At 46.1% G+C, this 25,220-nt stretch overlaps 1 protein-coding gene across 2 annotated transcripts; it reads left to right on the forward strand.

Moving 5' to 3' along the window:
* The first annotated feature begins 5,334 nt into the window (after positions 1–5,334).
* On the forward strand, positions 5,335–20,549 carry LOC138750882 (double C2-like domain-containing protein alpha). 2 transcript variants are annotated; one of them, XM_069912994.1, is made up of 10 exons: positions 5,348–6,229; positions 6,902–6,981; positions 7,688–7,762; positions 8,363–8,472; positions 8,721–8,844; positions 18,221–18,280; positions 18,411–18,559; positions 19,124–19,205; positions 19,661–19,757; positions 20,002–20,549. In XM_069912994.1, the coding sequence occupies exons 1-10, from the start codon at positions 5,950–5,952 to the stop codon at positions 20,121–20,123; spliced, it is 1,179 nt and encodes a 392-aa protein (XP_069769095.1). In that variant the 5' UTR covers positions 5,348–5,949; the 3' UTR covers positions 20,124–20,549. The 2 variants fall into 2 exon arrangements, with proteins under 2 accessions (XP_069769096.1, XP_069769095.1); XM_069912995.1 differs by lacking the exon at positions 19,661–19,757 and having other exon boundaries at positions 5,335–6,229; positions 20,002–20,089.
* Positions 20,550–25,220: the final 4,671 nt, after the last annotated feature.

Raw genomic sequence — 25,220 nt, forward strand, 5'->3', positions numbered from 1 at the left:
TGAGTGTGTGTGTGTTGATGTGTGTGTGTGTTGATGTGTGTGTGTGTGAGTGTGTGTGTGAGTGTGTGTGTGTTTGTGTTGATGTGTGTGTTGATGTGTGTGTGTGTGTTGATGTGTGTGTGTGTGTTGTTGATGTGTGTGAGTGTGTGTGTTGATGTGTGTGTGTGTTGATGTGAGTGTGTGTGTGTGTGTTGATGTGTGTGTGTGTTGATGTGTGTGTGTGTGTGTGTGTGTGTTGATGTGTGTGTGTGTTGATGTGTGTGTGTGTGTGTTGATGTGTGTGTGTGTGTTGATGTGTGTGTGTGTTGATGTGTGTGTGTGTGTGATGTGTGTGTGTGTGTTGATGTGTGTGTGTGTGTGTTGATGTGTGTGTGTGTGTGTTGAAGTGTGTGAGTGTGTGTGTGTGTGTGAGTGTGTGTGTTGATGTGTGTGTGTGTTGATGTGTGTGTGTGTTGATGTGTGTGTGTGTTTGTGTTGATGTGTGTGTGTGTTGATGTGTGTGTGTGTTGATGTGTGTGTGTGTGTTGATGTGTGTGTGTGTGTTGATGTGTGTGTGTGTTGATGTGTGTGTGTGTTGATGTGTGTGTGTGTGTTGATGTGTGTGAGTGTGTGTGTGTGTGTGTGTGTGTGTGTGTGTGTGTTGAGTGTGTGTGTGTTTGTGTTGATGTGTGTGTGTGATGTGTGTGTGTGTTGATGTGTGTGTGTGTTGATGTGTGTGTGTGTTGATGTGTGTGTGTGTTGTGTGTGTGTGTGTTGTGTGTTGTGTGTGATGTGTGTGTGTGTGTGTTGATGTGTGTGTGTTGATGTGTGTGTGTGTGTTGATGTGTGTGAGTGTGTGTGTGTGTGAGTGGTGTGTGTGTTGATGTGTGTGTGGTGTTGTGTGTGTGTGTGTTGATGTGTGTGTGTGTGTTGATGTGTGTGTGTGTGTTGTGTGTGTGTGTTGATGTGAGTGTGTGTGTGTTGATGTGTGTGTGTGTTGAGTGTGTGTTAGTGTGTGTGTGAGTGTGTGTGTGTTTGTGTTGATGTGTGTGAGTGTGTGTGTGTGTTGTTGTTGTGTGTTGATGTGTGAGTGTGTTGTGTGTGTTGTGTGTTGAGTGTGTGTTGTTGTGTGTGTGTGTTGATGTGTGTGAGTGTGTGTGTGTTGATGTGTGTGGTGTTGATGTGTGTGTGTGTTGTGTGTGTGTGTTGATGTGTGTGTGTGTGTGTGTGTGTGTGTGTTGATGTGTGTGTGTGTTGATGTGTGTGTGTGTGTTGATGTGTGTGTGTGTGTGAGTGTGTGTGTGGTGTGTGTGTGTGTTGTGTGTGTGTGTGTGTGTGTGTTGTTGTGTGTGTGTTGATGTGTGTGTGTGTGTGTGTGTGTGTTGATGTGTGTGTGTTGATGTGTGTGTGTGAGTGTGTGTGTGTGTGTTGATGTGTGTGTGTGATGTGTGTGTGTGTGTGTTGATGTGTGTGTGTGTGTTGATGTGTGTGTGTGTGTGTGTGTGTGTGTTGATGTGTGTGTGAGTGTGTGTGTGTGAGTGTGTGTGTGTGTGTGGTGTGTGTGTGTTGTGTGTGTGTGTGTTGATGTGTGTGTGTGTTGATGTGTGTGTGTGTGTGGTGTGTTGTGGTGTGTGTGTGTTGTGTGATGTGTGTGTGTTGATGTGTGTGTGTGTGTGGTGTGTGTGTGTGTGTGTGTGGTGTGTGTGTGGTGTTGATGTGTGTGTGTGTTGATGTGTGGTGTGTGTGTGTGTGTGTGTTGTGTGTGGTGTGATGTGTGTGTGTGTGTGTTGTGTGTGTGAGTGTGTGTGTTGATGTGTGTGTGTGTGTGTTGATGTGTGTGGTGTGTGTGTGTGTGTTGATGTGTGTGTGTGTGATGTGTGTGTGTGTGTGTGTGTTGATGTGTGTGTGTCGATGTGTGTGTGTTGTGTGTGTGAGTGTGTGTGATGTGTGTGTGTTGATGTGGTGTGTGTGTGTGTGTGTGAGTGTGTGTGTGTGTTGATGTGTGTGTGTGTGTGTGTTGATGTGTGTGTGTGTGTGTGTGTGTGTGTTGATGTGTGTGAGTGTGTGTGTGTGTGGTGTGTGTGAGTGTGTGTGTGATGTGTGTGTGTGTGAGTGTGTGTGTGTGTTGATGTGTGTGTGTGTGTGAGTGTGTGTGTGTTGATGTGTGTGTGTGTGTGTGTGTGTGTGTGTGTTGTGTGTGTGAGTGTGTGTGTTGATGTGTGTGTGTGTGTGTTGATGTGTGTGAGTGGTGTGTTGATGTGTGTGAGTGTGTGGTTGATGTGTGTGTGTGTGTGTTGATGTGTGTGTGTGTTGATGTGTGTGTGTGTGAGTGTGTGTGTGTGTTGATGTGTGTGTGTGTGTTGATGTGTGTGAGTGTGTGTTGATGTGTGTGAGTGTGTGTGTTGATGTGTGTGTGTGTGTGTTTGTTGATGTGTGTGTGTGTTGATGTGTGTGTGTGTTGATGTGTGTGTGTGTTGATGTGTGTGTGTGTGTTGATGTGTGTGTGTGGATGTGTGTGTGTGTGTTGATGTGTGTGTGTGTGTTGATGTGTGTGAGTGTGTGTGTGTGTGAGTGTGTGTGTGAGTGTGTGTGTGTTTGTGTTGATGTGTGTGTGAGTGTTGATGTGTGTGTGTGTGTTGATGTGTGTGTGTGTTGATGTGTGTGTGTGTGTGTTGATGTGTGTGAGTGTGTGTGTGTGAGAGTGTGTGTGTGTGTGTGTTGATGTGTGTGAGTGTGTGTGTGTGTGTGTGTGTTGATGTGTGTGAGTGTGTATGGTGTGAGCACCTGTCACTGTGTCATCACTGGTTATTACAACAACCCACTGCTGCACAAATAATCATTGTGAATAGCCTGTGGAAGTGGATCCTGACCCAGTCTCCACCAAACTCTTGCCATCTTCTCCTCCCGCTCTCTCTCTCACTCCCCCTGCCCTTTCTTCCCCCTTCCCTCTCCCTCTCTCTCTTCCCCCATCTCCGTGAATATGTATAGACAACCTATCTCGTATTTATTGGCCAATATAAATTTAACGTGAACCTGGGCACATATTTCCATTCCAATAACCTGTTCATCTGCAGTGACTGTGAATTTTGGGCAGACGTACATTATTCAATGGTTAAGGATGATTGATATAATTATGGCTCTCTTTCTCTGCACTGCTTCCCCTCCCTCCTCCCTCCCCCACTCTCCCTCTGTCTCTATACCTCCCCCTCACATTCTTTCCCCTCACTCTCTCCTTCCCTCTCTCTCTCCCTCCCCCACTCTCTCTCCTCTCCCTCCTTTCCCCTCCCTTTCTCTACTTTCCCTCTCTATTCTCCCTCCCCTCACATTATTTCCCCCCTCTCCTTTCCTATTTCTATACACCCCTCACATTCTCTCCCTCCCTCACTCTCCCTTCCTCTCTCTCCCCTTCTCCCTCTCCCCCTCCCTCCATCTCTCTATTCTCCCCTCACATTCTTTCCCCTCCCTCTGTCTCTATTCTCTTCCTCACTCATTCTCTCCCTCCCTCTCTTCCTCCCTCTCTCGATCCCCCTCCCCTCTCTCCTTTCTCTCCCTCCCTCTCTCTCCCCCTTCCTCTATCCCCCTCTCACCTCCCTCCCTATCTCTCTCTTCCCCCCTCCCTCCTGCTCTGACAAGTGGGACCACGCAGCAGGTCTGACGTGGTCCTGTTGCTTGGGGATGTTGTGTGTGGCTGATACAGAGAGTCTGTGTTTGGATTCAGAGCTCTGTCAGACATCGTCACTGGGAGCGATGGTTTTGGGAGGGAACGATGTGTCAGAGCCAGCTGTGTTGTCATCTGGTGAATGCAAGAGATTGAGAGGGAGGATATAGGGAGAGGGTGGGAGGGGAGAGAGGAGGAATCGGGGAAAGAAAGAGGAGGGAGAGGGGTAGTGGCAGGAGGGGGTGAGGGGATAAGGGGGAGAGGAGGGGAGGAGAGGGGAAAGGGGGAGAAAGAGGAGAAGGGGAGGCATGGGAGGGAAAGTGGGGAGAGAAAGATGAAAGGTGAATGGGAAAGAGGAGAAGGAAAGGAGAAAGAGGAGGTAAAGCATCTCCAAGGAAAGGGGATAGAAATGGGGGGAGGAGAGATGGGGAGAGAGGGGGAGGGAGGAGAGGGGAGGGGGAGAGGGGAGGGAAGAGAGGAGGGAAAGGGAGGGGGAGAGGGGAGGGAAGACAGAGGGGAGATGGGAAAGAGGTGGTGAAGTTTGAGAGGGGGTAACGAGTGGGGAGATGGGGGTGGTGGGGTTTGAGAGAAGAGGTTGGGGGTGAGAAAGGGGCAAGAGCCGATGATTTCTCTCTGGGGGGGGGGTAACATGCCGAGGGTCTCTGAGTCCCGCACTGCGCCCAGAATCCCATCCCAACCCCCACCTCCACCGGGCCCGATGTTTCTCACAAAGAGCTGTCACATCACATCAGTGTCTCCCACACACACTCCGACAGTCACTGCAGTGCTCCGCGTACCCCCCACCCCCCGGAACCATGCAGCCTCCAAGAGGCAGGGACAGGCAGCAGGGAATGGAGAAGGTAGGGAGTTCGGTGGGGCAGGGGTGGGAGAGAAGTGGGGAGCGGGGAGGGGACGAGGATTTAAGGGATAACAATTTACCAAGCACAGAAATGCCCTTCAACCCAACTCTCCGCGACGGTCTCCGCTCCCTCGGCTGGTCCTCTGTGCCTGCGTTTGGCCCCCAGGTTCCCTCTTTACTCTCTACCCCCCACTCCCTTCCCCCCTCCTTCTCTCTATCACCTCCCCTCTCTCTATTTCCTCTCCCCTATCTCCTCCCTCCCCTTCTCTACTCCTCTCTCCCCCCTTCCCCTTTATCTCTTCCCTCCCCTCTCTCCCTACCCTCTACACCCCCCTCTCCTCCCACCTCTCTGGATTCACTCCAGATTCATTCCCTGTCTCCCTTCTCCGATCCTACCTTCCAAAGTGGGTCCAGTTTGAAACTGCTCTCAGCCGCTGATCTAGTTTCTCCTGCTCCAGATCCTGCTCTAGTTAAATTCCGCCATCTCTGGTCTTCCTGCATTTGGCTCCGACCCTATCCCACGTCGATCCCGATGAGCTACGGATCTGCTCCTGGACTGTGTCCTGGTCCATATGAGTCGGCTTCCATCTCTGGTTCTGCTACAACTCTGAACCGGCTCTGGATTTGCTCCTGATATAATTTGCTTGCAGTCCACATCCACTCCTGCTCCACTTGTACTCCCATTCCGGTCCAACCCTGGCTCGAAACACTCCACTTCCACCCCAGCTTCGCTCCTGCTCCATTTCTGCATTGGATACAGTTCCGCTTTGCTCTGGTTTCACTACAGAGCCATATCCGCTCCCTTCCTGCTCCAGTTCAGCTCTTGTTTGGCTCCAGTTTCAGATCTGGTTCTAGTCCACTCCGGATCCATCGGCTCCATTCCCATTCCAGATCTACTCCCGTTCTAGTCTTTTCTGGATCCTGTCCCATCCCTCTCAATCCAGATCCTCTCCTGATCTAGTTCCTACCCCAGCTGGAGTCCAGTATCTTTCTGGTTTTGTTCTGGCTTTGTTACTCTCCAGATACACCAAGGCTCAATTCAGTTCCCCTAGGGCTCCAGTTCCAATTCAGCTCGTGTTCCACTCCAGTTCCATTCCAAATCAATTCCAGTTTCACTCTGGTTTCCTCCGGCTTCAGTTTTGCTCCACATCTACTCCAGTTTCACCCGTTCTGCTCTGGCTCCACTCCAGCCATGCTCCAGATCCACTCCAGCCGTGTTCTGCTCCAGTTCCATACCTAATCCATTTCAGTTCTGCCCTGGATCCACTCTCGTTCTGCTCCATATCGATTCCATTCCTGCTTCGGTTCCCCTCCAGATCCATTTCAGTTCCATTTGTGCTCCAGATCCACTCCAGTTCCACTCCAGCTCCGGACCCATTCCAGCTCCGATCAGCTCCAGATTCACTCTGGTACTGCTCCAGCTCCCACTCTGTTTCTGCTCTGAATCTACTCCATGGCACAATGTGGCCGGGGAAAGACGATCTCCATCCAGGAACACATGGCCATCAACGTCAGTCCTGGACCCATCCATCCCATTCCCCACATCTCCCACTACTTCCCAACTCCTGGAGCCGGATCTGGATCGGGATCCACTCCTGGAGCTGGACCTGGATCCGGATCTGCAGTTGAGTCAGCACCCATGGGAGCCCCCCATCCACTGACACTCTCGCTGAGGGGGGCAGTGGAGGATGAGAGGGAACTGATGCCCGAACTCGATGACTCAGATGATTCAAGTGAGTGGCACCAGCACAGATCACCCTCGTCTCCCTCCACCCTTATCACCCTCATCCCCCACCCTCATCACTCTCATCCCGCACCCTCCTTCCCTCCACCCTCATCACCCTCTCCTACCCTCATCACCCTCCTCTACCCTCATCCCTCTAGCTTCATCACCTCCCCTCCATCATACCTTCATAACCCTCCCCTCCACTCCTCCCTCATACCCTCCTCCCTCATATCCTCCTCCCTCCCCTCCACCTTCACCCCCACCCTCATCACCCTCATCCCCCATGCTCCTCCCCTCCACCCTAATCACCCTCTCCTACCCTTATCACCCTCTACCCTCCTCCCTCATCCCCTCCATCCTCCTCCCCTCCACCCACCTCCCACCTCCTACCTCTCTACCCTCCTCCCTCATCCCCTCCACCCCATCCCATCCTCCTTCATCCCCTCCACCCTCATCTCCTCCCATCCCCCCCTCCATCACCATATTCTCCATCACTCCATCCCCTTCCCTCCATCACTTCTTTTCCTCCATTACACCATCCCCTCCCCTCCAACACTCTCCCATCCATCACTCCATCACTGTCTCATCCATCACTCTGTCCCCTCCATCACTCCATCCCCTCCATCATTCAGTCCCTACCCCACACTCCACCCTGACTCCCTCTCCCTTCTTCCCCCAGTGACATTGGGAAGCCTGGAATTTGAGCTCCTCTACAAATCTCAAGAGAACGACCTGCAGTGTACAATCCACCGGGCTAAGGTAGGGTGAGCCAAGGGGGGTCTGGGGATGCTGTACGATCCACCCAGCCAAGGTAGGGTGGGCAGTTGGGGTCCGGGGGTCGTATACAAACCACTAAGCCAAGGTTGAGTTGGCAAGTGGGGTCCAGGGGTCACATATGATCCACCAAGGTACTATGGGGAAGTGGGGTCTGGGTGTCATCTACTGGGCCAAGGTAGGTTGGGAAAGGAGGGTCCAGGGGTCGTGTACGATCCACTGAGCCAAGGTAGGGTGGACAAGGGAGGTCTAGGTGTTGTGTAGGATCCACCAAGGCATGGTAGGGTGGGGTAAGGGATCTGGGGGTTGAGTATGATCCACTGGGCCAAGTTAGGATGGACAAGGAGGTCAGGGGTTTGTGCATCATCCACCGGGTCAACACAAGGGTAGGGAGAGTGCTCAGGGGATACTGGAGTTTGGGAATATTGGGGGTGGGAAGTGTGGAGAGGTGCAGAGTTGGGAGGAATTCCCTGTAACACCAGTAACATATTCACTCACTCCGTCCTCCCCTCATTGTCGCTTCTCACTATCCTCCCTCACTCTCTTATCCTCACTGTTCCCCCTCTCCCCCTCACTTATTTCCCCTCCCCCTCACTTTCTCTCTCTGCCTCTGCTCCCTCACTGTCAAGCTCACAGTCCCGCCCCCTTTTGCTCATTTGCTGCATTCTGACTTCTCTCTCCTGACTGGCAGGGATTGAGGCCAATGGACTTGAATGGACTGTCAGACCCCTATGTGAAGATTTATCTGCTCCCGGGAGCCTGCAAGGTACCTGGGAGAGGAGTGGGGGGGAAGAATGGGGGAGGGTGGAGAAGGGAGGGAGTTGGAGGGGGGGAGAAGAGAGAGTGCTAGAGAAAGTCACACACTCCCCGGGGTGGGACACAGAGTGAAGCCCCCTCTCCACTGATGTGTCACACACTCCCGGGGTAGGACATAGAGTGAAGCCCCCTCTCTCCCGTCCTGTCACACACTCCCAAGGGTGGGAAAGAGAGTGAAGCCCCCTCTCCACTGATGTGTCACACACTCCCGGGGTAGGACATAGAGTGAAGCCCCCTCTCTCCCGTCCTGTCACACACTCCCAAGGGTGGGAAAGAGAGTGAAGCCCCCTCTCCACCGACCTGTCACACACTCCCAGGGTGGGACACAGAATGAAGCCCCCTCTCCATTGACCTGTCACACACTCACAGGGTGGGACAGGGAGTGAGCCCCCTCTCCCCCCGTCCCATCACACACTATCGTGGTGGGATGCAGAGTAAAGCTCCTTCTCCCCCGTCCCGTCACACACTCCCAGGGTGGGACACAGAGTGAAGCTCTCTCGCCTCTGTTCTATCACATACATACCATACCCACCAATGTTGTTATCCACAGGGTAACAAGCTGAAGACGAAAACCATGAGGAACACTCTGAATCCGTGTTGGAATGAGACTCTCACTTACCATGGAGTCACTGAAGATGATGTGGTTCGCAAAACTCTCAGGCAAGTGGGCAAATCCAGGGTTGCTGACAGAGGGCCAATGGGGGTTGGGGGGTGGGGGTGGAGAGGGATAACCCATCAGGGTGAAATGAATACCCCCAAACAGAGTGGGCAAACCCTGAGGAGAGAGAACGAAGACCCCCAGTGGAAAAGGGAGACCTTGGGGATTCTGAGGGAAGGGTACACAGGAGTGGGAGTATCTATCCAGTGGTGTGTGACCAGCACCCCCTGATCTCTGCCTAATCCCCAAGGATATCGGTCTGTGATGAGGATCGTGTGGGTCACAATGACTTCATCGGAGAGACCAGAGTGGCACTCCGTAAACTCACTGCCAACCAACCCAAACGTTTCAACATCGTCCTGGAGTCAGTGCCGGTGAGGAGTTCCATCTCCTCCCTTCCCCAGACCCAACCCTGCCACCTGCCCTCTGGATCCCGACAACCCTCCCTGTCAATCTAACCCCCTCCAGTCCCCTATAGCCCTCCATGCCTCTGTAACCCTCTCTGATGCCCTACACCCCTCTCTGTCTCTATACCCCCCTCCAGTCCCCTAGACCCCTCCCTATCTCTGTAACCCACTCCGGTTCCCTACACCCCTCCCTATCTCTGTAACCCCCTCTGGTCCCCAACACCCCTACCTGTCCCTGTAACCCCCTCGGTCCCCAACACCCACCCCTGTCTCTGTAACCCCTTCCAGTCCCCTATACCCCTCCCTGTCTCTGTAACCCCCTCCGTTCCCCTACATCCCTCCCAGTCTCTATAACCCTCTCTGGTCCCCTACACCCCTCCCTGATCCTGTAACCCCCTCCGGTCCCCTACACCCCTCCCATCTCTGAAACCCCCTCTAGTCCCCAACATCCCTCTCTGTCTCTGTAACCTGCTCCGGTCCCCTCCACCCCTCCCTGTCTCTGTAACCCTCTCTGGTCCCCTGACACCCCTCACTGTCTCTGTAATCCCCTCTGGTCCACTACATCCCTGCCTGTCTCAGTAACCTCCTCTGGACATCGACATCCCTCACTGTCTCTGTAACCCTCTCCGGTCCCCTGACACCCCTCACTGTCTCTGTAATCCCCTCTGGTCCACTACATCCCTGCCTGTCTCAGTAACCCCTCTGGACACCGACATCCCTCACTGTCTCTGTAACCCCCTCCGGTCCCCTACACCACTCCCTGTCTCTTTTTTTTTTAAACTTTATTTAAAATTTAAACAACTTAAAATCAAACATAACAGAATTTTTTTTAATGAAAACCCCTCCCACCCCTTCAGCCAGCCCCCTTAAGGGGAGCCAAATATAAAGATAATACAGTGACTATAAAGAATATTTCAAAGTATTTTGAAATTTATATACTCCAAATAAGAAGACCACATTTTAACAAAAAACTAATCATTATCCTGCAGATTACGTAATTTTTTCCATAATAATACAATTTCTCAGCTCATTATGCCAGTGTGTTATATTAACCTCCACATTATCCTTCCAAGTACTAGCTACACATTTTCATGCTACAGATAACACTAGACACACAAAAGCAATATGAAATTTATCAAACCCTAGTCCTTTCAAAGAAACCATATAACCCAACAAAAAGATTGATGGGTCTAATGGTAATTTAATCTTAAACAATTTTTCCAAAACCAATCTAATTCCTTCCCAAAATGGTTGTACTTTAAGACAAGACCAAACAGCATGTAAAAAAAGTTCCAATATGTAGTCCACATAGAAAACAAGAATCCAAATTACTAAATCCATATTTTTTCAATTTCTCTGGAGTCAAATATAATTGATGTAAAATATTATAATTAACCATTCCATAATGAACAGTCGTCACTTTAGTTACACTATCAGAACGCATAACTTCCAAATTATCTTCTGGAAAAATATAGGTTAAATCACTTTCCCATTTAAGCCTCGATTTTTCTCATTCCAGTTTATCCATACTATCCTGTAATAATTGGTACATATTGGTACATAACCTTTCTTAGGTACAGAAGAAATCAAAGACTCAAATTTCATCAACATGGGTAAATTCATCTCTTTACCATAATTATCTTTTATCAAAGCTCTGAGTTGCTAATACACAAATAAAGAATTTACAGATATATGAAATTTCTCCCTCAATTGAATAAAAGAAAGAAATTGGCCTTCTCAAAACAGTCCTGAATTATCTTTATGCCCTGAGAATTCCATCTCTTTAAATGATTATTAAGCATTGAAAAAGGAATAAGCTGATTATGATGTAATGGGGTTTGAATTGATAATTTACTTTTTGATCCTAAAACCCTGTTTCTTTTAACCCATATCCTTCACAAATGTTTTAATACCGGCATATTACATTCCCGCAATAAATCCATATTCCATTTAAATATAAACTGATGTATCTCAACTTCAGATATACAAGTCATTTCCACCTTTGCCCAACTCGGAGATTCATCCACATCCATCAATCAGCTAACAAATTTCAACTGAGCTGCATCATAACAATTTTGAAAGTGAGGTAACTTCAATCCACCTAAAGCAGATTTTCACATGTTTATATAAAGCTACTCAGGATAATTTTCCTTTCCATAAAAATTCCTGTACTGCCCTATTCAGGTCCTGAATAAACCCTTTGAAAGTAAACATGGTATAGACCGAAACAAATATAGAATTTGAGGAAAAATATTCATTTTAACACAATTTACTCGACCAATTAATGTTTTTTTAAACTATTTATTATGTCAAAATACAGATAGTAAATAACATATACAACAATAAACCAAAAACATGAACATTATATTTTATAGAAAAAAAAAGAAAAAAATGAAAAAAAAACCCTCCCCCCTTCATCCAGCTCTCCTAAGGAGAGTTGTAAAGAAAGGAAAAAAAATTAAGGAAAAATTAAACATACATATTAAAATCTAATCAACATAAATCAAAATGTAAATATTCTGAATATAACAACCATTTACTAATAAAAAAAGCTATAGTTATCACGTGAAACATATGTAATTTTTTTCCATTATTAAACAGTATGTTATCTCATTATGTCATCTATTAATATCAATGATATTTGTATCTTTCCACATACTAACAATATATTTTTTCACTACAAATAATGCTAGATATACAAAAGTAAGTTGAAATGTATCTAATCCCAAACCTTTCAGAGGCTGCAAACTGCCCAATAAAGATACTATCAGATCTAAAGGTATTTTAATCATATACAGATTTGGATTTATCCCAACCCTTTTTATCCATACCATCCTATAATGTTTAATACATGAATAAAATATAACCCTTCTCTGGTACCTTCATAAGAAAAGTCTCAAATTTAGTCATTTCAGGTAAAATCATATCGCTACCAAACACACATTTTACCAAAGATCAAATTTAAAAATAAAGAAACAAAGAATTCTTATCAATACCATAGCTGTCCCTCATCGTTATGCTTAATCGAACTGTTTAAACCTCGAACATTAAAAGTAGCAAACCTCAACTTTAACATATCTACTAATATTACTAAAGACCAATAACATCTTTATATGAAAACTCAAATCATTGTATATCGGCCCTCCAATAGAAGAAAAAAATCACAAATTAAAAGCTAGATAAAATGAAAATAAAAAAATTAAAAAATAATTAACAAACCCCCCCCCCCCAAAAAAAAACTACCAAAGGGTAGTAATCCCTAAACAAAATTTGGGTGTGGATCACCCACCAGTGGCTGATGACTAATAGAACCTAGAACAAATCTCTTCCTCCCCAGCTGAACAAAAAAATAATCTCAAAATATCATAATGTAAAAAGTAAAATAAGAATAAGAAGATTCTGCTATTCATCCAAGAGCTTCCAAACTTGGAGATCCCATTTCTAAAGAAGTTGGACTCTTTCCATTCCCATTGTCCTTCCATCTTGTCTTTCCATACCTTCTGGCAAACCAAAAATTTTCACATTATTCCATCTACTTTGATTCTCCAAATAGTCTATTTTCCTCTCTAACTCCTCATGTTCTCGCAATTCTATAACGGATTTTTCAACCTTCAACACTTTTTCTGTATTAGAAGCCACTTGTTGACATTCCTAAAAAGCAGACTGAAATTTTTAAAAATCTTCACAAGATGCTTCTACACGTGCTTTAACTGTATTCAATTCTGAACTTATCCTTTGAGCCAGCTCATTCATTATAGGCTGGATGACAGCATTTAACTGCTTACATTGTAGTTCAGGAAAGTTCAGCCCTGCTTTCTCTAACGTAGTGGCAGAACCAGGTAACTGCAGCTCCTGCTGCAACTCAACAAAAGACATTTTAACGGTTTTACTGGGTCTGGACTCCCAGCGACGGCACCCCAACTTCCTCTGGGGGTCAGTGCTGGTCTCCCCCGCAGCTCGCTGTTTTTTAAAAAAATCACGGAGGAAAGCGATATCTTCAGGTTGAAATGCTTCCTGATGCATTTCGGACAATGGAGTCGTCTTGCTGCGTGCTCCCTCCGTTAAAATCAGCAGGCTACCAGAATTGGGATCCACTTCTTGGGAACACGCACCTTCCTCCAGAGAATGGGTAATTCCAGTGCTATCCTTCACTTGGTGAATAGTACACTTTTTTTCAGCTCCCACAGGCAGTCTTTGTAGTTTAGCACTGAAGAAATTAATCCTGAAGCTGTAGCAGGTTGTTTAGGCCCCAAATCTTCAATACTTCAAAAATGTAACTTCTTCTGCACTTGAGGTTTAATATTTTTACCATTAATGGCCATAATAGTTCCTTAATACTTTAAACTAAAATTTAAGAAGTTTAAACTTGAAAACAAAGGGTTAAAAAACGGGTACTTAAAAGTCCGGCCAGAGAGGTCGAGATTACAGATCTAGACTCTACACCATCTTGCCACGCCCCCCTGACCAATTAATGTTAACGGCAAATCTTTTCATTTAATCAAATCCATTTTAATCCTTTTTAATAAAGGGACATAATTCAGTTTATATAAAGACTGGTAGTCTGCATTTACTACCACTCCCAAATATTTAATTCTATTTGACCACTTCAATTTTATAATACTTTTATATTCTGAATAATCTCCATCCCCAACTGGCAATATTTCACTCTTATCCCAATTTACATTATATCCAGATACCTCTCCAAATTTTAACAAACAATCTTGTAAATATTTCAAAGACTCTTCCAGTTCTGTCACATCATCTGCAAATAAATTAATCTTATATTCATACCCCCCAATTTTCGTTCCTTTAATCTTATCATTCTGTCTTATTGTCTGAGCTAATGGTTCAATCGCCAATGCAAATAAGGCTGGTAACAATGGACAACCTTGTTGAGTTGAACACATTAAATTAAATTATAAGGAAATTTGACCATTTATCACCACCCTAGAAGTTGGGTTTGTATATGCCTTAACCCAGCCTATAAAATAAGAGCCAAAATTAAACTTCTCTAACACCTTAAACAAAAAATTCCACTCAACCCTATCAAAGGTTTTTTCTGCATCCAGCGCAACCACCATTGGATAGTTGGGTTGCTGTATAAATGCACTGACTAATGTTATCAATCTCAGAATATTATCAGACGCATTTCTATTTTTAATAAAACCTGTTTGATCTATATGTATCAACTGAGGTAAATATTTGGCAAGTCTATTCGCTAACACTTTTGCTATAATTTTATAATATACGTTTATTAAAGAAATAGGTCTCTATGAAGATACTTTCAATGGGTCCTATCTTTCTTAGGAATCACAGTAATTATAGCACTTGAACAAGATTCCGGTAACAACTGCTCCTCTGTGACTTGCTGCAACACATCTCCAAAAATAGACGATAAATCTTCATAAAATACTTTACAAAATTCAACAGAAAATCCATCATCTCCTGGCGATTTTCCATTTGGCATCTCTTGTATCGCCTTTTTAATCTCAAAATCCGTAAATGGAGCTTCCAATTCTTTAACCTCATCCTCTCCTAAAACAGGTAAATTTAATTTATACCTTAACCCAGGATTTGATAGAACCAGTCCTGCTTTCCCTCAGAAGTATATAATTTTTGATAAAATGAATAAAACTGATCATTAATTTCCTGAGGTTTATAGGTAACTATTGAATTCTTTTTCACAGCATTAATAATTCATGATGTCTGTTCCGTTTTTAATTGCCATGCTAAAACCTTATGAGCTCGCTCACCCAGTTCATAATAACGTTGTTTAAATCGATAAAGTACATGCTCATACTGATAAGTTTGTAAAGTATTATATCATAATTTCAACTTCATTAAAGCAGCTTTTTTTTAATCTTCTGTAACATCTTTCTGAAATTCCTTTTCAAATTCAGCAATTTGTTTCTCTAACATTAAGCTTTCCACCACATATTGCTTTTTAACTTTCGTAGTGTACTTTCAAATATACTTTCAAAGCATCCCACAATACAAAATTACTATGTACTGAATTAATATTCTCAGCCAAATACAAAGTAATCTGCTCCTTAACAGAAGTAATAAACTCTGGTTTCTTCAATAACATTGTATTAAACCTCCATCTATAAGACGATTGTACCACTTCTGAACCTACACAGGAAAAAAATAACATAGAATGATCCGATATAACCCGACTTTTATACTCAACCTGTAATACTCTACCTTGCAGATATGCTGAACAAAAATAAACTATTCTAGAAAAAGAATCATGTCTAGAGGAATAAAAGGAAAAGTCTTTCTCTATTGGGTTTACTCTCCTCCAAACATCAACCAAATTCAAATCCTTCATCAAAGCTCCTATTTGTGTTGACACCTTTGATTTCCTTATACTTTTCAGAGGTCTATCCAATAAAGGAACCAATACACAGTTAAATCTCCCCCAACCAAAATATTATTATTGGCCTGATTAAGCAGTAAAAAAAGCCTCTGACATAAACTGTTCATCATCTACATTAGGTGCATAAATATTTAACAAAGTCCACAATTCTGCAAAAATTTTACAATTGACCATCAAAATCCTCCCCACATTTCCTTCAAAGATTCCAATTCAAACGGTATTTTTTTATGAATTAAACTCGCTACACCCTTTGCTTTAGAATTAAAAGAAGAAGAAAGTACATGTCCAACCCAATCTCTCTTCAATTTCAAATGTTCTTTTTCAGTCAAGTGTGTTTCTTGCAAAAAAGCAATATCAACTTTCATTTTTCTTATATAAACTAGAACTCATTTACACTTAATTTGGTTATTTAAACCCTGAACATTAAAAATTGCAAAATTCAAATTAGACATTTCTTAATCTAATATATCCCACTACTATAAAATAATGCTCCCCTTCTAATTCGATTAATATTCTAACCTCCCCCCACCAACCTATGTAAATATTCAAAAAAACCTAAAAATCCGCAAGACAAACTACTAAAAAAAGTAGTAGCCCCCTAAAAATCTGGGTTTGATAAATAAAACCCACTAGTGCAGATGACTGAAGGTCTCAGTGTCATCCAACCACCCCCCCCCCCCAACCCACCGTCAGACTTTCACAAAGTACTGAAACAAAAATAATCAACCCAATAATTCCAGTCCCAATGATTGTCCCGGATCTTCAATATCAAAAAGACTTTGTGTCAATTCAACTTTTTTCCCAATCTTTCCATGATTTCCATTCTTCCCATTTCCGTTCCCATTTACCCTCCTCTTAGGTGACAATGGTGATGATCGACCATTTCCTCGTAAATCTGGCAATGAATTAGCAAAGATTAATGCATCACGATCATTTTCAAAGAATTGAGATTGAAAGTTCCCATAAAAAACCTTCAACACGGCCGGATAACGAAAGGCAAACTTATATCCTTTTCGCCACAAAACTTCTTTAGCTGAATTAAATTCTCAGCGCCTTTTAATAATGTCTTGACTCAAATCCGCATAAAAAAACACCCTATTATTCTGGACCATCATTGGAGTCTGATTCTGTCATGCTTTCTGCACCGCCATTCGTAATATCATTTCCCTATCCTGGTATTTCAAACAACGAATCAAAACTGCTCGTGGTGGTTGGCCTGGAAATGTTTTCTTCTTTAGTGCTCTATGTGCTCAATCTAACTCCAGACCATCCGGAAAAAATTCCTTGCCCAATACTTCAGGAATCCATTTTTTTAAAAACTTTACCGGATCAGAACCTCTGGAAGACCTACTATTTTCACGTTATTTCTTCGACTCTGATTTTCTAATGAATCAATCTTCTTCAATAATTCCTTCTTCTGGATCCCCCAATCCACGAATGAATCCTTCACCTTTTCCATTTTTTCTCTATTATGCTCCACTTGGTTCTTACATTCAAAAAAAGCTTCTTCAATCTTTTTTAAATTATCTTTTACAGTGTCCACTGATTTTATACATCTACTAACATCACTTTTAACTACATTAATATCTTGCTTCATACAAGTCATTTTCTTCACATATAGTAGTCATTTTAGTTTTCACTTCCATAAATCCTTGAGTCATCTGAGTAGACATCTGTATTGACATATTTTCCATTTGATGAGCAATCCCTTCCAAAATTGTGAACACAGAATCCAGTCCAGGTTCCATCACCTCCCTTTGAGGCCTATCTTCTCTGGTCTCAGTCCCCATTTCTTCCTGTGTAAGTTCCTGAAATGTTGATCTTTATTCCTCCTCTAACATCCTAGGTCCACTTTCAGTGCGGCTGCGGGTCTGGATGCCCAATGACAGCGTGCCTAACTCATCAGCCCACCACCATTCGGGTTCCCCCACAGCCCACCACCATTCAGGTTCCCCCACAGCCCACACCTTGTCCAGTAGTTCCCAGACCCATGATGGACCGCGCATGCCCGGCAAAGTCATCGACTGCGCAGGTGCATCTTCCAATGCTACATTGCGTGCTCCTGGACCGCCAGGCAGTATTGCGGTCTCGTGGGTCTATCTTTGTTTGGCCAATCCACCCGCGCCCCTGGACTCACGGGAGCGCGAGTCAGGGCCAGCCAAGCCAGTCACTAAGCAGATGTCATCTTGCGATTGCATGATCGGCGCCAGCATAATACTTAACCGAGCAGGAGTCCTCTGAGTCTTGGGGGCACCAGTCAATGACTCCGTGGCTTCAACTCGGTAAGTAGGCTTCAGTTCTTCAACACTTTTGAAAGGTAAATTCTTTTGCAATTGAGCTTTAGATTTTTTCACGTTTGCAGCGATTGCAATCTTCCAATATTGTAAAGTTATAAGTATTATTTTTAACCACTTTTACAAATTTTAAAGTTGGGTATTTAGAAGTCTAACTGCGGGAAAGTGGAACCACACATCTTCCCACTACGCCATCTTGCCAAGCACCCATTCCTCCCTGTCTCTGTAACCCACTCCTGTCCCCTACATCCCTCCCTGTCTCTGTAGCCCCCTCCGGTCCCCTACACTCCACCCAGTCTCTGTAACACCCCCCTCCATTCCCTTACACCCCTTCCTGTCTCTGTAACCCCCTCTATCCCCTACACTCCTTCCCATCTCTGTAACCATCTTTGGTCCCCTAAACCCCTCCCTGTCTCTGTAACCCTCTCCAGTCCCCTACACCCTTCTCTATCTCTTTAACCCACCCATCCCCCTCCGGTCCCCTCCACCCCTCCCTGTCTCTGTAACCCCCTGCAGTCCCCAACACCCCTCCCTGTCTCTGTAACCCACTCCGGTCCCCTACACCCCTTCCTCTCACACCCACAGCTGTGTTGACAACCCTGCCTTCTGCAAGAACAATGTGAGAGGGGAAGATCAGCACCCTGTCCACCTTTTCCCCATCTCTCCACAGCCACCGTCGCCGAGATTGATCACACAAGCTCACAGAGGAATCGCCTTCTACCTCAGAGAGGTAAGTGTTCTCACAGTATCAACACAAGCTTTCTCTCTCTCTGACCAATACCTCTCTGTCCCCTTCTCTCAGGGGGATATCTGTACACTTACCAGACTCTCTCTTCACCCTCCTCCTCCCCCACCCCCAGCCTGAGGTAATGGACTTGGAGGAGAGGGGACGCATCCTGCTGGGCCTGAGGTTCTCTCCCTCGACCGGCGAGCTCACTGTCTCCATCCTCCGCTGTGCTCATCTCGCCGCCATGGACGCCAATGGCTTCTCTGACCCCTATGTCAAGATGTGAGTGAGGCCATGGGAGGTGTTGGTGTGCGGGGTAGTTCAAATGGGGTCTTCCCTCCTCCCACTCCTCCCCTCCTCACTCTTCCCCTACTCCCCCTCCCCTCGTCACTCCTCCCCTGCTCCCATCCCCACCTCACTCCTCCCCTGCTCCCATCCCCACCTCACTCCTCCCCTGCTCCCCTCCCCACCTCACTCTTCCCCTCTTCAATCTTCCCCTCTTCATTCTTCCCCTGCCCTCTTCAATCTTCCACTCCTCTCCTAACATTTTCCTCATTCCTCCTCCCATGCAGAATGGGGTCTGTGTATACTCACCCTTTTTGGGATTCTGCTGAGCTCCTGGCCCTGCCTCACTGTGATTAGCTCCTGGCCTCCCCACACTTTGATTGGGTCTCTGACCCTGACTCACAGTGATTGGCTCCCACCCCTGTCTCTCTGTGATTGGATCCCTAGTCCTGCCTCACTATGATTGGTCCCCAGCCTGCCTCATTGTGATTGACTCCCTATATTACCTCACTGTGATTGGCTCCCTGCCTTGCCTTATGCTGTGATTGGCTCCTGGGTCAGGTATCTAAAACCAGATGGAGGGAAGAAATCGAAGAATAAGACAGTGGTGAAGAGGAGGACTCTCAATCCAGAGTACAATGAGGTAGGGAGGGGGGGAAGAGTAGTGGGATAGAGGGAGGATAATAGGATGTGAAAGTGGTAGGGAAGGAGGTGGAGAGGGGAGGAAGAGGTAGGGAGGGAGGGGAGGAAGAGGTAGGGAGGGAGGTGTGGAGGAGATCAGGAGCCAGAGGGGGGAAGAAGGGAGGGAGGTAGGTAGGGAAAGGGAAGGGAAGCATGGAGGGGGCAGGAAGGTTGGGAGGAGAGAGGGAGAGGGAGACAGGATGGAGGGAGGTAGGAAGGGACAGGGACAGAGGTAGGTAGAGGGGAGGGCGATAGGGAGAGGAAAGTAGGGATGGAGGGAAGGAGAGAGCGAGGGTCAGGGAGGGAGGTAGGGATGACTGAACCCCGATTTAGGGCAGACGATGAGAAGGGGAGAGAGGAGGGTACAACGGTCTGGGCCAAGACCTTTCACCCTGACTGACCCCTGCCCATCCTCAGGAATTCCTCTATGACCTTGACCAGGAATCCTATGGCAGCAAATCGCTGGAGGTCACCGTCTGGGACTATGACCTTGGGAGGTCAAATGACTTCATTGGTGAGTGGGGTGAGGGGGGAGGGAGAGAGAGAGGGGTCAAGAGAGGAGGAAGAGAGGGAGGGGCAAGAAGTGAGGGGGAGAGGATGGGGAGTGAGGGAGGGGGAGGGAGCGGGAGGGGGAGGGAGTGGGAGGGGAGGGAGGGGGAGGGAGTGTTTGAACATCTCCCTCCCACACTAATTCTCTGTCTTCATACCCCTCTCCTACCTTCCCCTTCCCCCTCACTCCTCTATCCTCCCCCCTCCAGGTGGGGTGACGCTAGGGGCGAGCTCTTGCGGCCAGGCCGCTTGCCATTGGCTGGAATGTCTACAGAGGGCGGGAGAGCGAATCGAACGCTGGCACAAGCTGACCAATCAGCTCGGCCGCTAACCCACGGAGGCCCCTCCCATATAACCAGGCCTCCTCCCTACTCCTCCCTCCCTCCCTTCATCTCCCTTACTCACCTTCCTCCATCTCTCATCCTACCTGCCTTCATCCCTCCCTCCCTCCCTCTCTCATTCATTCCTCTCACTCCATCTTCCTCCTCCCTCCATTCCTCTCTTATCCATCCACTCTTCTCTCACTCAATCTCCCTCCTCCCTCTCTCTCATCCATCCACTCCTCCCTCTGTCTCCCTCCTCCCTCCCACCACCTCACTCTCCCACCATCTCCCTCCTCCATCTCCCTCGTCCTCTCACCATCTTCCTCTCTCACTTTTCTCCTGATAGTGGATCTATCTGCCTTATGTTAGGCTAAAGCAAATTGTGTGTAACTCAGTAAAACCCCTCGATCCAGCACGCAGGGAGATTGATAGATGCTGAATGTGTGTTTTCTGGTTACTTGAAACTGTGTTGCTGGAATTCTGGATATCTAGAATTTTAATGTATAAACCAGCCTCCCCCCCCCCCCCACCAATCCCCTGGATCAGACCCCAGTCTGTGACCCACTCCTGGAGATCTGTTATTCTATATATAAATCCCAAAGCCCCAGATCAGACCCCAGACTGTGACCCACTCCCAGGGATCTGTATTTCATATATAAACCTCCTGAACCCCTGGATCATACCCCACTCCCGGGGTTCTGTTATTTTATATATAACACCCCCCCCCACTTGTGACCCACTCCCGGGGTTCTGTTATTTTATATATAACACCCCCCCCCCCACCGAACCCCTGGATCAGATCCCAGCCTGTGGCTCACTCCCAGGGATCTGTTATATATATAAACCCCCCAAACCCCAGATCAGATCCCAGCCTGTGACTCACTCCCGGTGATCTGTTATTCTATATCTAAACCCCAAAACCCCCAGATCAGATCCCAGGCTGACCCACTCCTGGGGAGCTGTTATTCTACATAAATCCCCTGAACCCCCAGATCAGACCCCAGCCTGTGACCCACTCCCAGGGATCTGTTATTCCATATATAAACCCCCCCCCCCCACCCCTGAATCAGATCCCAGCCTCTGACCCACTCCTGGGGTTCTGTTATTCCATATATAAATCCCCTGCACCCCCCAGATCAAACCCCAGCTTGTAACCCACTCCCAGGTATCTGTTATTCTATATATAAACCCCACGAACCCTTGGATCAGACCCCAGCCTGTGACCCACTCCTGGGTATCTGTTATGCAGTGAATAGTATCCAGCACCTAAGAGATTGGTAGATGCTGGATAAATGTATTTTCCGATTGTTTGAGACTCTTACAATACTTAACCAACACACCTGCATTAAGAATAAACAGTTCAAAAGAAAAAATTTTGAACATTGCTTGGTGGAGGAAAGATCTCAATAAGGTAGAAAGAGTTTAGAGCAGATTTACTAGGATGTTGCCCGGACTTCAGGAACTGAGTTACAGGGAAACTTTAAACAGGTTGGGACTTTATTCTCTGGAGTATAGAAGAATGAGAGGAGATTTGATCGAGGTATTTAAAATTATGAGGGGGACAGACAGAGTGAATGTAGGTCGGCTTTTTCCCCCTGAGGGTGGGGAAATCAGAGGACATAGGTTAAGGGTGTAAATCTTTCTGATTGCCCCTGAAAGCCGGTATTTTTTTTACCATTTAACTTAGATGTGTAAACATGACTAACATAGTGGGGAGGGGGGGGGGGGATCATGTTCATCCCAGTACCTACCCACCCAGTTTTTCATCGGCTCCAGTAACTGGACTGGCTTTTCCTGGCTTGGCTTTAAACACGGGTTATTGACACGCCAGTTAACTGGGATCTCAGTGTGAAACCACCTTCTAGTGGTGGGAATGTGGAACAAGTTTATGATTTATGAAATGCCAATGTGTCATAAGCTCTCTTTACAACCCTGTCCACCTGTGACGCCACTTTCAGGGATTTTGTATCTATTCCCAGATCCCTCTGTTTCTCCACATTCCTCAGTGTCTGACTGTTCACCGTGGACGTCCTTTCTTGGCTTGACCTTCTAAAATGCAACACCTCACACTTGTCTGCATTAAATTCCATCGGCTATTGTCCAGCCCATTTTACCAGCTGGATGCCACCTGGATTAGAGAGCATGCTTCGTGAAGAGAGATTGAGTGAATTTGGCTTTTTCTCCTTGAGGAGGCATTAATCCTGTGGACATCCAGAGGCTTCTTTCCCCGGGCTGAAATGGCTAACACGATTGCAGACGACCAGGAAGGTTGGAGGCATCGTGGGATAGCATCGAAAGTTGTCGGAGATTTCAACAGGATGCAGAGTTGGGCAGAACAGTGGCAGATGGAGTTCCATCCTGATAAGTGTGAGGTGATGCATTTTGGAAGGTAAAACTTGAAGGTGAAGTGCATGGTGACCCCCCTTCCCCTTGATACCAACCCCCTGTGACTGTAGGAGGTGCCACATTTGCACCCACACCTCCTCCCTTGCCCCCAAACAGTCCTTCCAGCAGAAGCAACACCTCACTTGTGGATCTGCGGAGGTCATCGACTGCATCCAATGGCCTGGGCTGTGGTCTCCTCTGCATCAGAGAGACCGAGCGCAGACTGGGAGCTCGCTTCATCGAGCACCTTGGCTCCATCCACTGCTACAGCGTGGATCTCCCGGTGGCCACCCCATTTCAAACACCTGCCCCATTCCCGTGACAGCACATCCGTCCACATACACGGCCAGACTGAGATCACCCGCAAATTGGAGGAACAATGCCTCATTTTCCTCCTGGGCACTCTCCAGCTGGATGGTGGTAACAATGACTTCTCCAGCTTCTGTTAAACCAACCCCTTCCTCCTCCTCCACTGTCGCTTTTCACCCAGCTCTCTCTCTCTTCCCTTTTCCCTCTGTCTCCTTTCACGGAGCCAAAATCAATTCTCACCTCTCCTCATATCATATCCAATTAACACCTTTTGTTGGTCTGGACTGCTCCCCCAGCCATTCTTCAGTCTTTATTCTGACACCTTCTTGCTCTTTGCTTATTCCTTGAGGATGGGGCTCAGGCCCAAGCCATTGGCAATATATCTTTACCTCCTATGGTCATTTTCGGGACCGGCTGAGTTCCTCCAGCATTTCGGTGCGTTTTTACTGTGAATCTTAAATCATTCCAGGGCCTGGAAAGCTTGATGAGCCTTTTCCTGTCAGAGTCTAGGATGTTGTCGCCGTGTGCCTCGATGATCGCTTTGACCGTGTGCTTCCAGATTTCGAAGCGTGCCTGTGCTTCCAGATGGCGTGGGTCGACTTCAAGGCTCCTGGCGCTCAGGAGCTTCTCCATTACAGCTTCAAATTTTATGTGGAATAATGGCATCTCTATATAAACAACAAATTATTATACTATGTTTGTGGGGGGGAAACCTAGACCATTACAATCCAAGCTGAAATGCCCAAAAAAATGGCCAAAATTCCCAAAATAAAACCCCCACGTAACTCACGTCAAGTCCGTCAGACAATATAACAGTTTACAGCGCAGAAACAGGGCACATTGCACATTGCCCCTTCGAGTCCACGCTAGTTCACTTGAACAACTCCACTAGTTCCCTCCTCCCACTTTCAAGGATCTGGTTTCCAGGCTTTAGATGATTTGTTTCCTTGGCCACTGGCCTTTTAGTTTGAGGTTGCATGACCATGGTCCCAATAGACTTTCAACCCTGTCGGGGGTGTAGAGGTTAAAACCTTGTGTTTATGATTGGTGGTTATTTTATGACTTTCCCTTTAAGGATTAATTGTTTTGTAGAGATGCCATAGTTACTATGATGTTAATATCCGAGTGGACCGGGAGTTCTCTTCTCATTCTTGGAATGACCATGGAATCATTTATTAAATCATTTAATCATTTATTAAACTCGTTTATATTTGTTTGAAGTTGAGTATCATTATCATTTACAATATGCTTTGTTTTATTCATCATTTAGAAGTGCGAAGCTATGAAAATGTTTATTCGTTTTTATCAACAGAAAATTAAAGCTATTTACAGCTGCAATTAGGAAGTTTGATTTATTTGGATGAATAAGATCCAATTCAGAATATCGAGGCTCACTTCTCTTGGAAGGTGACGTGTTTTGAGACTGGGAAATATTAGAAACTGGGAAGTGTCACCTACAAGATGAACTGGCCAAAATACATCGGAAGGGGACACTAGTACGGAAGATGTAGAGCATCAATGAATGGAGTTTCTGCAAGAAATGAGAAAGGAGCAGGATAAATATGTGTCACCTATAATTTATTCAAAGAAATGTGTTTTATAAAATTGTGAATTTGGTTGGAAGAAAGAAGGTAAGATTTAAAGAAAGTCTGTTAGAAAATTCTGGAAACTTCTATGAGAACATCTCTGGAATTGTAGTTAGACCATGTCTGCCTGACTTCAGGCACCTGTAACCTTGAAAAGAACATAGAGCCAGAAATGTTATTATAACATAAGATACCACTCTACCCGCAGGCAAATTGGCAGGAAGCCCAGATTCTGTGTTTTATAAACAACTGATATCACAGCCAATCTATAGAACACAGAATGATGAAATACTCTTAAAGGGACCATGCAAAATAAAAATTTGCTTACAGCGCCAAGAACAAGCCAGGAGAAGACAGCCTGCAGTGTTAAGAGTTAAAGATGGAGGAAAAGTTGTCTCTTCGGGCTAGAGACCTCGAGCAAACAGCTCCTCTCACAGAGCTGACTGATCATGAGTTGAGCCAAGAAGGCGGATGGATAAGGCTTGGTGGAAGGTTGGAGTCAGTGACCAGAGAAGAAGTGGCTTCAGCTACCAAGCAGGAAGAAGACTCCATTAAGGCACTGCAGACCTCAATGGCTGGTTTAGAGATTAGTGGAACTGGAGCACATGAATGTACGTTGCAAAACCCTACTGCTGCAGTACTGAGCGAAATACTGAAGATAGAGACTCAGTCAGCAGTATCAGAATGTTCAGATGTGAATCCTGATGATAGTGTTTCCACGATTATGGTATAGGAAGATCTTCAAAGACATCTCGAGTGAATACACCTTTGCATGCTTCAAGCATATCGGCTATGCATGCTAAGGCACAAGAAGACTTGGCTACT

Source organism: Narcine bancroftii, unplaced genomic scaffold (assembly GCF_036971445.1).
Source record: "Narcine bancroftii isolate sNarBan1 unplaced genomic scaffold, sNarBan1.hap1 Scaffold_289, whole genome shotgun sequence".
NCBI classification, from domain to species: domain Eukaryota; kingdom Metazoa; phylum Chordata; class Chondrichthyes; order Torpediniformes; family Narcinidae; genus Narcine; species Narcine bancroftii.